At 52.1% G+C, this 14565-nt stretch overlaps 1 protein-coding gene across 1 annotated transcript; it reads right to left on the bottom strand.

The window, feature by feature from the left end:
* Positions 1-242: 242 nt before the first annotated feature.
* mylipa (myosin regulatory light chain interacting protein a) lies at positions 243-14302 on the bottom strand. The gene is made up of 7 exons (XM_077008398.1): positions 14021-14302; positions 12853-13043; positions 5502-5687; positions 3359-3556; positions 3059-3223; positions 1891-2302; positions 243-1560 (listed from the first exon to the last, which is right to left on the bottom strand). The coding sequence occupies exons 1-7, from the start codon at positions 14105-14107 to the stop codon at positions 1375-1377; spliced, it is 1425 nt and encodes a 474-aa protein (XP_076864513.1). The 5' UTR covers positions 14108-14302; the 3' UTR covers positions 243-1374.
* Positions 14303-14565: the final 263 nt, after the last annotated feature.

Raw genomic sequence — 14565 nt, 5'->3', positions numbered from 1 at the left:
GAGGATGCAGAGATTTAAGTCACATTTACTCTCAGCTATATTCAGTGAAAGTTTAGATTATCCGATGTATGACCCGGCCTATGGAGTTGAACAGAGTTCATCTGGATGGAGTTAATTGCGTGTGTGTGCGCCGGGCATCACATCAGACACACACTCCATTAACTGTGACGTCCACAGCGGTCACATATCAGGATGTGGGTGAGAGTCCGCAGACGATAACAGATCAAGACAAGGCGGCTGCATTATGTTTAAAACTCACAATTTTATTAATACCTCTGTTGTTCAAAGAAATATAAAATCAGCAATATCTTACATGTACAGGGCATAGTTTTTGCTTCAAATCAACAGAAACAAAATTTACTTTGTACAAAGTGAAAAAATATCTCCTGCAGTGACTGTGCCATATTGTCCACAATAAAGAAAATAACTCTTCATCATTCAAGAAACAGACTGTGCAAAGAAATAAGATGCATCCCCAAAAAACACACCGTGTTACTGCTACATTAAGGCAAAGCCCTATGGGTAATACACTTAGGAATCTCTTCAGTAAAGTGACAGTGTAGATATTCTCAAATCTTTCCTCCTTTCCTTATTCCCTCTTTCTCCTCCCACAAAATAAACTCAAGCATTTTAAAAACAGGCAGCATTGCACTGACAGACCCTCAAGTATCCCTTGCATATAAACACACGAGACCGCTGCTAATTGACCATAACTTCAGTTAGGAGGTTATGGTTGGTGTGGTTCTCCTGCTGGTCTCTCCGAGCGGAACGCGGCCCTCTGTTCTCCCTCTCTGGGTGCCTGGGGTGCGGGTGGGTCTCCACCAGAGCCTCCACCCCACGATGGTGTTCCCGCTACAGACCTGTGCCTCTACCCTTCAGCCTACGGCTGCTCCACCGCGTCGCGGACACCGCGGAGAGCTCGACAGACATGGAAACGCGCACCCAACACTCATCTGCAGAGTGGGGATACCAGAGTGGGGATACCAGAGTAAAAAGGCCAAGCTAAAAATGCAATTAAAGGAAAGGGGGTCGAGGATCGGGGGTCAGGGGTTAACATTCAATATGTTCTAAAATCCATGAGCAAAACTAAAACCGAAAGCTGTCAAGTGGATATATTTGTGTTTGCACTAGAATATGGATTAAGAAGAGGAGAAAAACTTAATAAAACAACGACGACAAAAAAAAAACAATACACACGGCTGTTCATCAGATCAACTGATACAGTTAACTTAAGATGAAATGTACAATCTAACATAAAAGCTGGGAGTTTTCTTCGTCTGTGGTTCGGGAATAGAACTCTGGGGCCGGTGACCGGAGTCGTAGGCGTCCGAGCGGTTGTAACCGAAAGCGTAGAGGAGGGAGAAGGAAGGAGCGTTAGGATTGGTGGATCTTCTCACTGCTGGGGTAGTGGTGGCTGGTGCAGGGGGGCGGGGCCAGTGTGCGTCGGATTGGCTCCGGGCTCCGCCTGTGTCCCGCCAGGGTCAGGTTCAGCAGACTGGTGCAGGTGGGCAGGTAGACGTGTTGGACGTGCTCCACGTCGGACCGACACACGGGACACGACTGCAGGGGGGGAGAGACACACGAACGCGGTCAGCACTTTACATGTGTTTCGATAGCACACACACACACACACACACACGCACACACAGCAGCTGTGCTCTTATGTAACTTTAATAAAACAACGCTTGTAGACACTTTTACAGATTACGCACAATAGACACAAGAACCGAGTTAATTACTTGTCAGGTTAACCAGGCTTATGTAACGGCTGCCGTTTGGACAAACGGGGACATCACAAAACTCTTTTAGCCGTGTGACATTACGCTTGAAGCATCGATGGGGGCGTTTCTACATTCATGTCAGTTATGCGTGACGAAACGGGGGTCTCACCTGCAGCTGCGTGGCACAGCCCTGACAGCACACGGCGTGGCCGCAGGGGCAGAAGGCGGCGTCGATCTCTTCCTCGCAGCACAGCATGCACAGGAGAGCCTCACGCAGCTTCTGCAGCCGGTCCTCCAGCGCCCGGCTCTGATGGCAGCCGCCGCACTCCGGCGGCCCCTCCAGGCCGTGCGAGGGCGAGCCGGACGAGGGGCTGCGCCCGCCCGACCGGGACACCAGGTCCACGATGCCGGCGTTGTAGAGCGCCCGTCGGGCGTGGTCGTACACCTCCTTGGACGTGCGGCGGATGTCGAAGACGTATTTCTTGCCCAGGTTGACGTTCTCGTTGAGGAAGAGCGAGGCCAGGTGGCCCTTGAAGTCACGGCTGTACTGCATTATGACGGCGTTGGTCACCGTGTCGCACCTGAGGGGACGAAACGCGCAGAGGTCAGACGGAGGACTCGCCTGTCGACGCGCCTCCACGTGTCCCAAGGTTTGTCCTGGCTGATGCAACAGGGGCGTCTTCCTGCTGGATTGTCTTTATCTAATAAACACCATCTTACTGAATCTTCTACCTGGCCAGAAAGGTTTACTTTAGATCAAAAGACTACTCCTAAATCCTGACTGTTGTCAAATGTTTCTTATATAGTCATTTTGGGAAAAATATAACATGATATGTGGAGAAAAATCTGTGGGTGGTTTTGAAGGAAATTAGCAACCAGAGCAAGAAAGCTGCACAAAAGTAGAAGGCAGCAGCTAATCCAGTGCTAGAGAGGACTGTGCCATCACTGGCACAATGCCCCCCCCCCCCTCTACTCTCACAATGGAACAATCCAAACTGCTGACATGCTTAACTCGCTCAGAGAAAGTACGTGTTATAATTGGAGGGGAGGGGGGGGGGGTGTTTACAAAGGAAATATGGGACAATGGACCTGGTGCGTGTATTAATCTATTGCCAGGAAGCAGCGCGAGACAAGACAGCACTTTCTCCGTCTCCCCTCGCCTAATGTCAGTCTGACACACTCCTGGCTGGAAACATTAACAGCTGGCTTGTTCAAGTGTGATAAATGTCACATACACACGTTCTAAAAATTCCTGTAAAAACAAAAGCATGTGGTTGCTTGTGTGCGTGCGTAGGAGTGTGTGTGAGTGTGTGTGGAGTCGGAGCGTGAGAGCGGACCTGTAGAAGGCGTGTGTCTCCGTGATGGCCCGGTACAGCCCGCTCGCCGCCCTGTTGCTGATCAGTTTGAACAGCAGGACCACGCTGTCGCCCGTTTCCTTGGTGACCGTCAAGTATACGCTCTTCCCTGACTGCGTGGCTATTTGTATTATGGGATAGGATATCCTGTCAAAAGAAAAGCGTCAACATTTAGGGAACAAAACAGTCATTAATTTGATAACACATGGTCAGCGTGGACCGATAGGAATTTATGACTTCACATTTTGCTTTTACGGTGTCCCGCTCGGCCCTGCGTCGTACCTGTTGACCAGGCTGAAATCGTCCCTGCAGACGGTGATGCCGTCGGGCCCAACGCCCACAGCCAGCCGCTGAGCCTCGCCGTCCCGCACCCAGTGCCACTCCACGGCGTAGTGCTCCAGCGCGGAGACCAGCTGCAGGGCCTGGTACTCCACTGAGCCCTGGCTCAAGCCTTCCAGAGCCTGGTGCTTGGCTACGATACTGCGGACAGAAGACGGACGCCATGATGCGAATTTATATACGGCACAGGAACACAGCAACCCACACACAATGATGACGGGGTGACGGAAGTGTGACGAGTTTTCTTTTGTACCAAAAAACGGCAAGAAGATATAAATAAATAAGAAGTCTCGCTACAGACCACGAGGACAGGAAATAAATTGAGTTTTCAGTCAGGGTTGACTGTGTGCTGGAGGCAAAGCTCTGGGAGATACGAACATCAGCCCATGAGAGCTACAATACCCCGCCCAACCGCTCGCCCCGAGCCTGGGGCCCCGACTGCACACGGAGCCACTCAGCAGATACCCTGCAATACAACTGCTGCGTTCAGCATGTGCAGACGTAAGGTCCTTCTTAAAGGACACATGTACTTCAAGTGCGGAACTTAATGAGATGAGTTTTTAATTACATTAAAAACCTCGGGAATCTGCATGCTGTCTTTGGAGGACGGGACAAAACCATTACAGTCCAGTTACTGGCGTGTTCCTAAATAAGGAGGATCCTCTTACATCAAGACTGCGCTGGAACTCGTCTTGTGATGTTTTGGCATTGTGGAAATCTCAGTTTCCAGTTTGGTGCTCAATTTGCTTTGTGACTGTACTGCAGATCCACCAGGGGTCGCTGTAATTAGGTTACGTACCTCAGATCTATTTAACTGCCCGACCGAGACGGGGCGAACGAGTGAGAAGGAGGCTGACCCGCTCACGGGCAGCACCACAGTTCCGTTTGTGAGTCAACACTGTGGGTTAAGCCTCCGTGCGAGAGAAGAGGTAGTTCAGGCGGACAGCGTAGCGCGGGGACGGCCCCCGAGGGCCCCTGACCATGCACAAACACACTGCTGCTTTATTTGGCCACGCTCCAGCCGCTACCGTTTAAACAGACGATTCGGGCCGCTACGGGTCGGTCGATAAGGAGGGGCCGGTTACAGACGGAAAAACCTTTAACACGCACGTTCTTCAGGCTAATCTTTAAATCTCTCCTGACCTCTTTATCCTACCTTGTCATTCACGACACAGTTAGTGGTCCACCTTATCTCTTTCCTGCAAGAGAAAGGTCGAAAGGCCCAAAGCCCCCCCCATCTCCCCACCTCAAACTCGTTTAAATTCAGAAAACAGCATCATCTTAGCTCTTTAAAAACATAACCAAATCAACCCCCCACGCATTCATCTAGAATATCTCACAGTGCTCAAGACGCTCACAGCAGAAAGAGCACAGGAACGTTCAAAAAGGCTCGTTTTCTGCCACAAAAGATCAACGCTGCGATAATGACATGAAAATGATCCCTCATACTACCGTCCCTGTTTAACAAAAATAATCTTTAGTTCTTTATTCTTAAATTATTCTTCGAATGAACGTTCTCAAACATTACAGGTTCATGTTTGGCCTGTTATTAAACCCAAGGGCCTCTCGCAGTGACTGAGACACCGCGATTCCCCCTGGAACGGGTCCCAGCATGCATTTGTGCACTCTGCATGCTCCCCTATCCCCAGGTAGAGAAGAGGAAGACGTCCTTCCTCAAACATCCTCAACTATCCCATTTCCTCTTTTTGGTTCTCCGCTGTGGTTGGAGTCCACCTGCTGACCACTTCAGCACGACAGTTGCGTCTTGCCTGGAACATTGAACCACAGAAGCCCAGTAGGAATGTTCTAGCGTGTAGCGTGTGGGGACGCGTGTTCAAAACAGCTGAGGCTGCGTTTATTCCTTTAACAGCTGCTGCGCGAGACATGACACATGCCACACAGCGGAGTCCCCGAAGCGGGAACCTCGTCCAGACGGACGACAGAAGCCTCTCAGTGGAGACTTATGGTCTTCGATCACATCGTACAGAGCACTGCCCGCCCCCCCCCCCCCCCCCCCCCCCCGCCCGCAACAACGCTCCCCTTTAATACAATATAAAAGGAACCCCGAGAGGACGAGCAGCGGTACCTGCTGACGGTGGCCTGATCGGGCTCTTTGCCACACAGCTCGGTGTACCAGTACTTGGCTGTGTTCTGGTTGTAGTCGCCAAACTCAGCCTGTGCCAGCAGAGCGCTGAGTTCCTGGGCCTGCTCCGAGCCCATACGCAGGTGCCCACGGTGAAGGTCCTCCTTCACGTGCATGAAGAACAGATGCCTAGAGAGAGAGAGAGGGAGGGAGAGAGAGAGAGAGAGAGAGAGAGGGTGAGTGGTGGTTGCACAGGGGTGAAGATGGCGTTACATACAGTCTGGAACAAGAGACGGGGACTCTGGTAATCTAGTGTACATGTACGCAGAGTAAGCAGGCCAGGTGCAAAGGGTAAAATCACAAGAAGGTTCCATCTTCTGTTGGGATGGAAGCATACATCTGTCTGTACAGTGTGCATTTCAAATCCTGGATACCCCTCCCCCCTTTACACGTTCTCTCTGCCACACACACACACACACACACACACACACACACACACACACACACACACACACACACACACACAGTCTGAGCAGGCAGGGTCACCGCGGACGCCTGCCCCTCTGCTATCCTGCAGATAGCTCGAGACCTAGCTTTTAAACCTTCTTCATGGCCCAAGTGTCACTGATGGTCCACTGAGCGGATCACGGTGCGTCACCGTCGAGCTCAGACTCGGGTTTTGGATCGGACGCGGGCCGGGAGGGATTTTGTGAGGAAAACCTGGCAACGCTGGCCAATAAAAACCCCAGGCTTTTGTCCCCAGTGCTGGCTCAGACCTCCATCTTCATGAGAACATCGCCTTTGCCACTTTAACATTCAGATCATTTCCTTTCCGATGGCGGAGACGGAACGCTGCCAGTGGAGAGGGCCCATTTCCATTCCTTTGGGATGACATCTGGAGTAAAAGTGCTTTTAGATATTTTTCTGGCCGGGTGATACACGGCCACCGCTGTGTACCGTCGGGGGGGGGTTTGGGTGATTCTGGCTGAGCGAATCACAGAAGTGTTCTGAAAGACAGGTACTACAGAACATCTCCGCTTCTGCATTCTCCCCTGGTCTCCTTCTCTCCGTCACTTTCTCTACCATCTTCTCACCCCCCATAATTTTGGGGGATTGGTGAGATGAGGAAGTGAGTCAGAGCTTCACCGGTTTAAGTGGCAGTAAATAAAAAAAGAATACCTTTAAGCAGGCAGCATGCCGGGACCTGCTTCAGCTCCTACACCAAACCTGCCATACTCTAAAAGGCCTCTTCAGATTAGGACACCATGTACTGACCCGGTCCCCCGAGCTGAATGTACTGTACTGCTTCCTGTCAGCGGATTTCAACAGCAAAGGATCATGGGAGCATAACGTCCAGGGGAAGGGATCTCCTCATTCGTCGAGGGAAGGACAACAAACGACGGAGGAGGGAAGCGAAAAGACGAAAGGCTCCGCGAGGAAAAACACGTCTGGGAGGCGTAGTACTCGTGCGGGCCGTGGAACAACAAACCGGGCCAGACAAAGTCTTCCTCCACCTGGAGGGGCGGCCCTCCCCTGCGGTGACATCGGAGATCGGCGGCTCATGTGATCTGCTACCTGGAAGGCGAAACAAAGGCGTCTGAAGGAGGGAGGGAGCGAGCGAGGGGTTACTGTCGGTCACGGACACGGAACAAGTGACACGGAGCCTCGTATCTTATCGCCGCTATCTGGAAAAGGCGCACACGTGTGCCGACGCAGACCAGCGCACTTTCCCCCACACTTCAGCACGTCGTGAAATATTCAACGGCTCTCGCTGGGTGCACGTTGGGGGTTTGGTTCCACACCCCCCCCCCCCCCCCTTATACGGTCAAATGCACAACAGCTGAAATGTCGGCGGCCGATCCGTAGGCGGTGGGGCCCGAGGTCCCAGCAGACGCTCGCACTTGTGATCCGGGAGCGAGCCCCTCTGCGAACATGCGGTGGCCCCGGGCTCCTCTCCGTGCTGTGGAGGCCGTGGACGACCCCAGGAGACCCCCCCACCCCCCACCACACCGGAGCAGCAGTGCGGATCTGAGAGCTCCCTCTTAAACCGCACCATCGCTGCGTGAACTTGATTACGACAGCCCGGGGCCTTCACAGGCAGGAAATGGGTCACTGCCTGACGATGGAGATAGCGACGTGGAGACGAGGGGGGAGAACTCACAACTCTGATCTACACACCCTAACCCACTCCAGAACTCGTCAGATGTTCTGGGACGCAACCTTCTACAATGCAAGATCAAAATGATCAGAATTAACCCTTAATTCACACTTAGCTCGCCGACATGCCACTGCCCTTTTGTAAGATCATATGCGTCAGAGACTAACTTAAAGTAAGTGTTGTGTGTTAAGTGTTAACACTGCCACATTGCCCACAGCTGGGGGGGCAGTGGCATGTTTGGTATGTAAATGGAGGGGAAATAAACGCAGAAAACTGACAATTTGCTCTGCTCTGTTTAGGAGGTCACAGCCTAGAAACCTTCCTTAAGCTATAATGAGCAACACACTCAGGGCAAATTAGGCCAAAACTATAGATAATTCCATGTGCAAAACCACACACACACACACACACACACACACACACACACACACACACACACACACACACACACACACACCCCTCAGGGCCTCCAACACTGAACAAAACATTTCTCTCAAGAGATAACAAACGCTTCCGCCTAGAGATTGTGACCTCTCAGCCAATCAGAATCAGAGACTTGGCCATACTTCACTGCCTGCACTCAAAACAATGTGGTTTCAGACTACAGAGTCAAACTGCAGGGCCCTGTGCCACACAGCTGAGGTTACTCCAAGTCAACGAACTACAGTAAACCCTATAGCCACTCCCACACGTCCCATTACAATCATGCGCACACACCAAACACTGTTCATCTGTACTACGCCAACTGAATGACCAGAGAAAGAATCAGAACAATATCTGTATCCACGCAGCGAATGCGTAAACATTTTGCCGAGACAATTGACAAGTCATTTTTTAAAGAAATAAGACGGATCTGTAAGCAAACGCCCTCTGGTTAGGGGTGTGTTTCAGACCGATTTGCAAGCGGTAATTAAAACCCGAGAGCCGGTTTTAGGAGAGGAGAGACGGCCCACACAAGACCTGTGTCCTCGTATGCTGAATTAGCTCCTGGAGGCGATAAGTTTTCGTTTTAAACAGGAGTTCGATGGAGGTTACTGCAGGTCAACAACAGAAGAAGGTAAACCAGTGGCACAGGAATAAGAACGCAATCAACACCCCGCCGGCCGCACGGAAAAACACCCCCCCCCCACCCGTCAGCTCAGACCATCAGATAAAGGGGGGGGGGGGGGGGGGGTCAGTGCAAACTCGCAAAACAAAAATAGAAGGCCATATCAAAAATCAGACATTAATGTGCAAAACAGGTCTCAGCTCGGCAGCTGCACGGGGCCCCACGGCGGGCGCTGGGAGCTGTTGTGGGCTTCCACACACCACCCTCCCCGCTCCAGTCCTTGGGAGTGGGTGGGGTGGGGTGGGTGGGTGTTTGGCCGGCTCCAGCACCAAACTGCACGCTGCCGGCGTTAAGCGGGCTCTTTGAGGGGGAGGTGGGTGCGCTCAGGGATGCGTTTTGCATTCTTGGGCCAGATATTGCGGGTTCTTTGCATAAGCGCGCTCGTGTTTACCACAAACAAATGTTTTACCATGCGAGCTTAGAATGTTTAACACCCAACACCACCCAGGAAAGAACACCACTCACTCTAACCCCCCTGCTCCATCCCCACCACACCCTATGCCTGCACATTAAAGTGTGTGTGTGTGTGTGTGTGTCACCATTATTTCCATGTGCCTGAGGGCAGCAGAGCACCGTGTACGAATGATTAAAAACAGAAAGCTCCTCCTTCCCGGTGTGAAGTGGCCGGGCTAATGGAGTTGACTCTCTGGGGCTAATCTGTGCCACAGTCCCACTGACCTGAATCTTAAGCATGAAACGCAGCAGCCCTGTGCGTGAAGCCGCCATTCACGTAAACGTTAATCGGCCGGGGCAAATCCACCCAAACGGGCCTGCTCTGCAGAGCACGACCGCCACCGGGCCGGAGCTGCAAGCCCACGTCTCCTCGGCACCTCGACGACGACCCTGCAGCGAAAAGGCTCGCATGCAGACGCACGTCCCTTTCCACAAAGACGGGGTTTACGGCCCAGGGTTCAGGGCTTAGCGTGGGGGGGTGGGGGGGGGGGGGGGGGGAGGCTGCAAGGAAATAATCCACAGGACCGCGAACGGTTCTTCGGGTGGCGCTGGACCGAAACGGAGCCGATTAGAGCCGAGAGGATGAGGAGAGCAGGACGACGAAGATCAGCCGTTTTAATCCAGGGCTTCCGTCGTCACTCAGGTCAGGGGATGAGAGGACTCATCCTCTTCTGCATGGTGGTTTAACCCCTCATAAATAGCCATGGTGGTGAATGTCTGTTCATTAGGAGGCTTTTCTGGAGATGTGGGGGGGGGGGGGGGGGGAGCCGTCCCCCTGTCCATCAGCATGGGAGGAACCAATTATAGGACACATACGTCCTCATTATTTTAATGACTACTGCTCCAGGACTAGTGCTGGTAGTATTTTTGCACAGCTTGCCGTGAGGCTTATATAACAGCATCTAGCATCCCTTATGTAACAGGGCGGAGAGAAGGATGGAGAGAAAGAAAAAGGGGTATGGGATGGGGAGGGAGGCAAGGAGAAGGAGAGAGAGATCGTAAATGTATTATTAATTTTGCGTTTCATTCCATTTCACTGCTGTTCCTTTTCATACTGGTATCACTGCATTAAGATGTTCGTCGCCATTAACTCTCTAATCGCGGTTCGTTACGCCACCAGTGTTCAGGGTTTTATTGCACTCTTGCAACACTGTGCTGGAGGCCATTATGCCATAACTGTATTGAATTACTAGACGGTGAGAGACGGGAGCCTTAGGCATGCTCGCTTCTAAATCCAGAACACGTTTAATACTTAAGCATTGCTGTCCTGCAATCAAAGTCCCGCAGGCGGTGCCGTGCCCATTGCAGACGGGGTGTGCCCACGCCGCGTTCCTATTGGCCGAGGCTCCTTCAGCAGGTGGCGTGGAGCTGGGGGGGGGGTTCCTCGGGGCCGCGTGTAGACCGGAGGTCCCCGTGTTCTTTACACGCAGCAGCACCGCGCACGAGAACCCCCACCAGCCGCCTCCGCCCGGCAGAGACATCTCCACCCACATGCGAAGTTCACGTCAACTCAACGTGCTCTTCGTGGTTTATGAGAACCTTGTAGCTTTAGGGTGTTCTTGTGTATGTGTGTGTCTGTGGTGGGGATGGTGAGGGTGTGTGTGTGTGTGTGTGTGTGTGTGTGTGGGTGGTGTTAATGAGTATGTATGCAGTGCATCAAGGCTGCAAAGCAAATGTAGGTCAAAGGTGACAGCACGGAGGGTTAGAATGCGAGCCTGTTCTCAGCACTGGCTCATTGTGTACACACGTGCCTCTGTGCGTGTGCGTGTGAGTGTGTGCATGTGCGTGTGCGTGTGTGTGTGTGTGTGCGCATGTGTACCGCGACCCTGCCAGAGGGCGAACAAAGAAGATTTTCACTGGCCTACAATGTGTCTGTGGTGAGTCAGAAATGCCAAGCTGAAAACAGAGCCGTTTGCACCGGGTAGCGAGGAGAACTTCCTCTCTGCGGTCCGTCAGACACACCACACGAAGCCCCACGGTGAGTCGGCAAAGCCCCGCCTCCGGTGACCCTAGCTTAGTCGACCTGCGGGCACGCCGATGACCAGGCTGAAAGGGTCCCGCACAACAGAGAACACAAGCTCGTCCTCTTCCCAGCGGAGGGCATCACCTCGGCTTATAGGGGACCGTGTCCGGCAGGTCCACGCAACACATGCATCTCGTCCTCTTTATTACCAGTCCAGTGTCCCAGGTCTTAATCGCTCGAACAGCCATCTGTTTACCACCCCCGCAGAGTCCCAGGGGTCATGGGAAGATCGGTCAGTCGTGCACAGCGATACAGCAAGCTTTCTTTAGTCGTTAACCATCTTAATCTGACCTACTGAAACTGCTGAACAACAGAGCCATTAGGGTGAAAGTACAGTTAAGGATGACCGAGGTGGACACGCGACTACTGAACAGAACACAGTTGTGTCTGGAGCGCACAGGACACCAGCCACCGAGTCCACCTCCCCAACACCGAGTCGTCCAACAGCAGCGTTCACGTGGAAAAGCAAAGCACAGAAGGGCCTGAGGGGCTGGAGTGGGAGGCCCCTGCAGACGCACCGGGGGACACGGGCTCCAGGGAGGGCCCGTTTATAGCATCAAAGCTAGCGAGAGCACGATTGGGGAGGGGAGGGGGGTGGTTCTGGTCCAGACAGGCCAGCCCCCACCCTCACAGCTGGACACTCCAGGCACAAAGGGGCCAGTTACGTGAGGCACGCCAGAACGTACGTACACACACACACACACACACACACACACAACCTTTCGTCGTACACAAACCCCAACCTCCCCTGTCCAGACAGACCAAGGGGAAATAGGGGGTTTCCGACAAGGGAGCGAGACGGAGCTGTCGGGCTGCCCAGTGACCCGGCGGTCCCACGTGCCGGAGCCCAGTCTCACAACAACTATTTCTTCGATATTAACAATGCAAGTTACACAGGAAATTAAAGCAAAAGAGCAAAAAAAAAAAAAAAAAGAAATGGAAAAAAAAAGCGTAGGGACGGGTGAGGGGAGTGAGGGAGGGGGAGGGGCCCGGGAATGCCCCGCCCCCCACCAAGGGACGAGAGGCTTTCAGCAGGAATCGCATTTCCAACTGCCACAAGGACTTGCAGCACAATGACCTAGAGTTACCCCGAGCAAGCGAGGTTACTACAGGGCATTCCACTCAACCGGAAAGAAGAGCTAGAGGGGGAGGGGAGCACACACACACACACACACACACACACACACACACACACACACACACACACCTCACGGGCCCTGCAGCTGAGCGCTGAGCCACACTCGTTTGTTGCATCTGTGATGTTCATTATCTAGCATAAGTGTTTAAGGTTTTTTTTTTTTTTTTTTAATCGGGGACAGAGCAGATCCGAACGAGACGGGCTCAGACAAACGAGCTCGGCGCTGGTCGCGAGTGCGGGCGGTAGAGCTGGAAAGGTGCGTTCGTGCTCGGCCGCGCCGTCACACACTCGCACTCTCGGTTTCACTTTGAGCTTCACCGTGTGTTTCCCCCATTTCTCATATGTTAACATTCGAACACCCACAAACCTCGATGCGCTTCCTGGCTCTCACACACGAGCTACAGCAGCAACAGATGCGTTCAAACGTTCACCAAGTTACACTTATGCCCCCCCACACACACACACACACACTACCTGGTCTGTTCCTGCAGTATCAAATGAGGCTCCACGAAGAATTTGACCCTTAGACGGAGTCGGCAGGGAGTCACACTGTCCATCTGGTGGGAGATTCGGTTTCTCAGGTTCAGCCACAGGTTCTCCCCTTTACTGCCAGTAAACTGGAGGCCAAAGTAGTCTTCCTCTATGATGCCCAGTTTCATACACACCTGATGGAGGAACAGGTACATTCAGCACAAGAACAGGAGCGCAGGTCTAAGATAAGGAAAGACAAGCAGTGTGTGTTGACGAGGCGTGAAGTGGACGTGAAGTAACAGCTTCAAAAAATAAACTTGATCCACTTTCCCTTCTTAAAGAAAACAAACACTCCAAATTTGTCTGCTCGCATGTGGACTATTTGATCACTGGTCTTAGAGAATGTCCAATTTTAAAACCAAAGTTTATGGAGGTATATGTTTGAGGAAACTGCCTTATGTGGGTGCGTAAGGATTTTAAACTCAAGTTACCCGATCTGATTGACCCAAGCTGTTAATTAGTTAAAGATGGAAACAAATGAACTTGGTTTATCCGGTCATGTGCAGCGAGTGGTACAAAACCATTTCGTCCTCTAGTCCATCAATGTGGTCAGACTCAGCAACACAGTTCAGCAGGCTGATGAGGAACGCGCACTAAAGTAACCTTGTGACAAATGACCGGGTCCTCGTGTCCCAGACAAACACAAAGCTCGAGCGCTTTTCATGCCCTCCACGTATAAAACCGCAAACCATACCAAACTGTACATGCACAAAACCGTAAACCATACCAAACTGTCACCGTGAAATGTGGCTGTTTTTCCATCATTAAAAAATATATACCACGACGAGCTCAACTTGTCTCGATAAACGAAACCTTACACTCGTCTCATTCTTACCCCCCTGAGCTATTAAAACGATCACACCAACTCATCCAGGAGCCTTTAATTGAAAAATTGTCATCCATGCAAAACCTGTTACTAAACAACTCCATCATCCGGAGTGTCAGCCCGGGTTTTTTTGTTTATATCAGGCTGGTAGCAGCTCGCATCCGTCACGGTACCAACGCTTAGAGGTCCATTTCAGTCTCCAGTACCGGTGCACACACTACGTCGAACCGCGTGCATTCGGAACACAAGGCGTTCGATTCGCATCCCGCCCGTGGAGTAACTCACCTTACTCAGACAGTCCTCTCCGTTCGCCTTAGCGTCAACTTCCACCTCCATCACCACCGAGTCCGGGCGCGTTACATGGCACAGCATTCTGCACTGTTATCTTTGGTCTACCGCTCGTTTGCGAAAATCAGAAACAGCCTCGCCGGTGCTGTCCGTCCCACAGTCTACATCTAGCCCTCTCCCGCGGTGTTGGAGACGACTCTGTTCCTTCAGCTGTACAGAAACGCGTCTGCGTGGAGGCGCTGCCTGCTTGCAGGTCACCCTATGACATCACGCGCAGCGCGAGCTGCTTATACGCGTCAGACTCGCTCGCGCCCCTCACTGACGCTCGCGATTATAATCCGGCGACGTAGTCGTTATTTACGTCCTATATATCATCTTAATTTGCCGAAATTATAATAATAATATCAATAAAGACATTTCTGTGACAATTTGTGTATGGTTTGCGTTCATGTTTGTGTGAAATGTTGTATGACCGCAACAGCTAAACGCAACAGGACCAAAGACCGCGTCGTATGCTATTTTTTTTAGTGAACCCTATCAAG

The sequence above is a fragment of the Brachyhypopomus gauderio genome, chromosome 6, assembly GCF_052324685.1.
Source record: "Brachyhypopomus gauderio isolate BG-103 chromosome 6, BGAUD_0.2, whole genome shotgun sequence".
In the NCBI taxonomy this organism is placed as follows: Eukaryota; Metazoa; Chordata; class Actinopteri; order Gymnotiformes; family Hypopomidae; genus Brachyhypopomus; species Brachyhypopomus gauderio.
The sequence above is the reverse complement of the archived record's forward strand: the minus strand, read 5'-3'. Positions and strand labels throughout refer to the sequence as shown.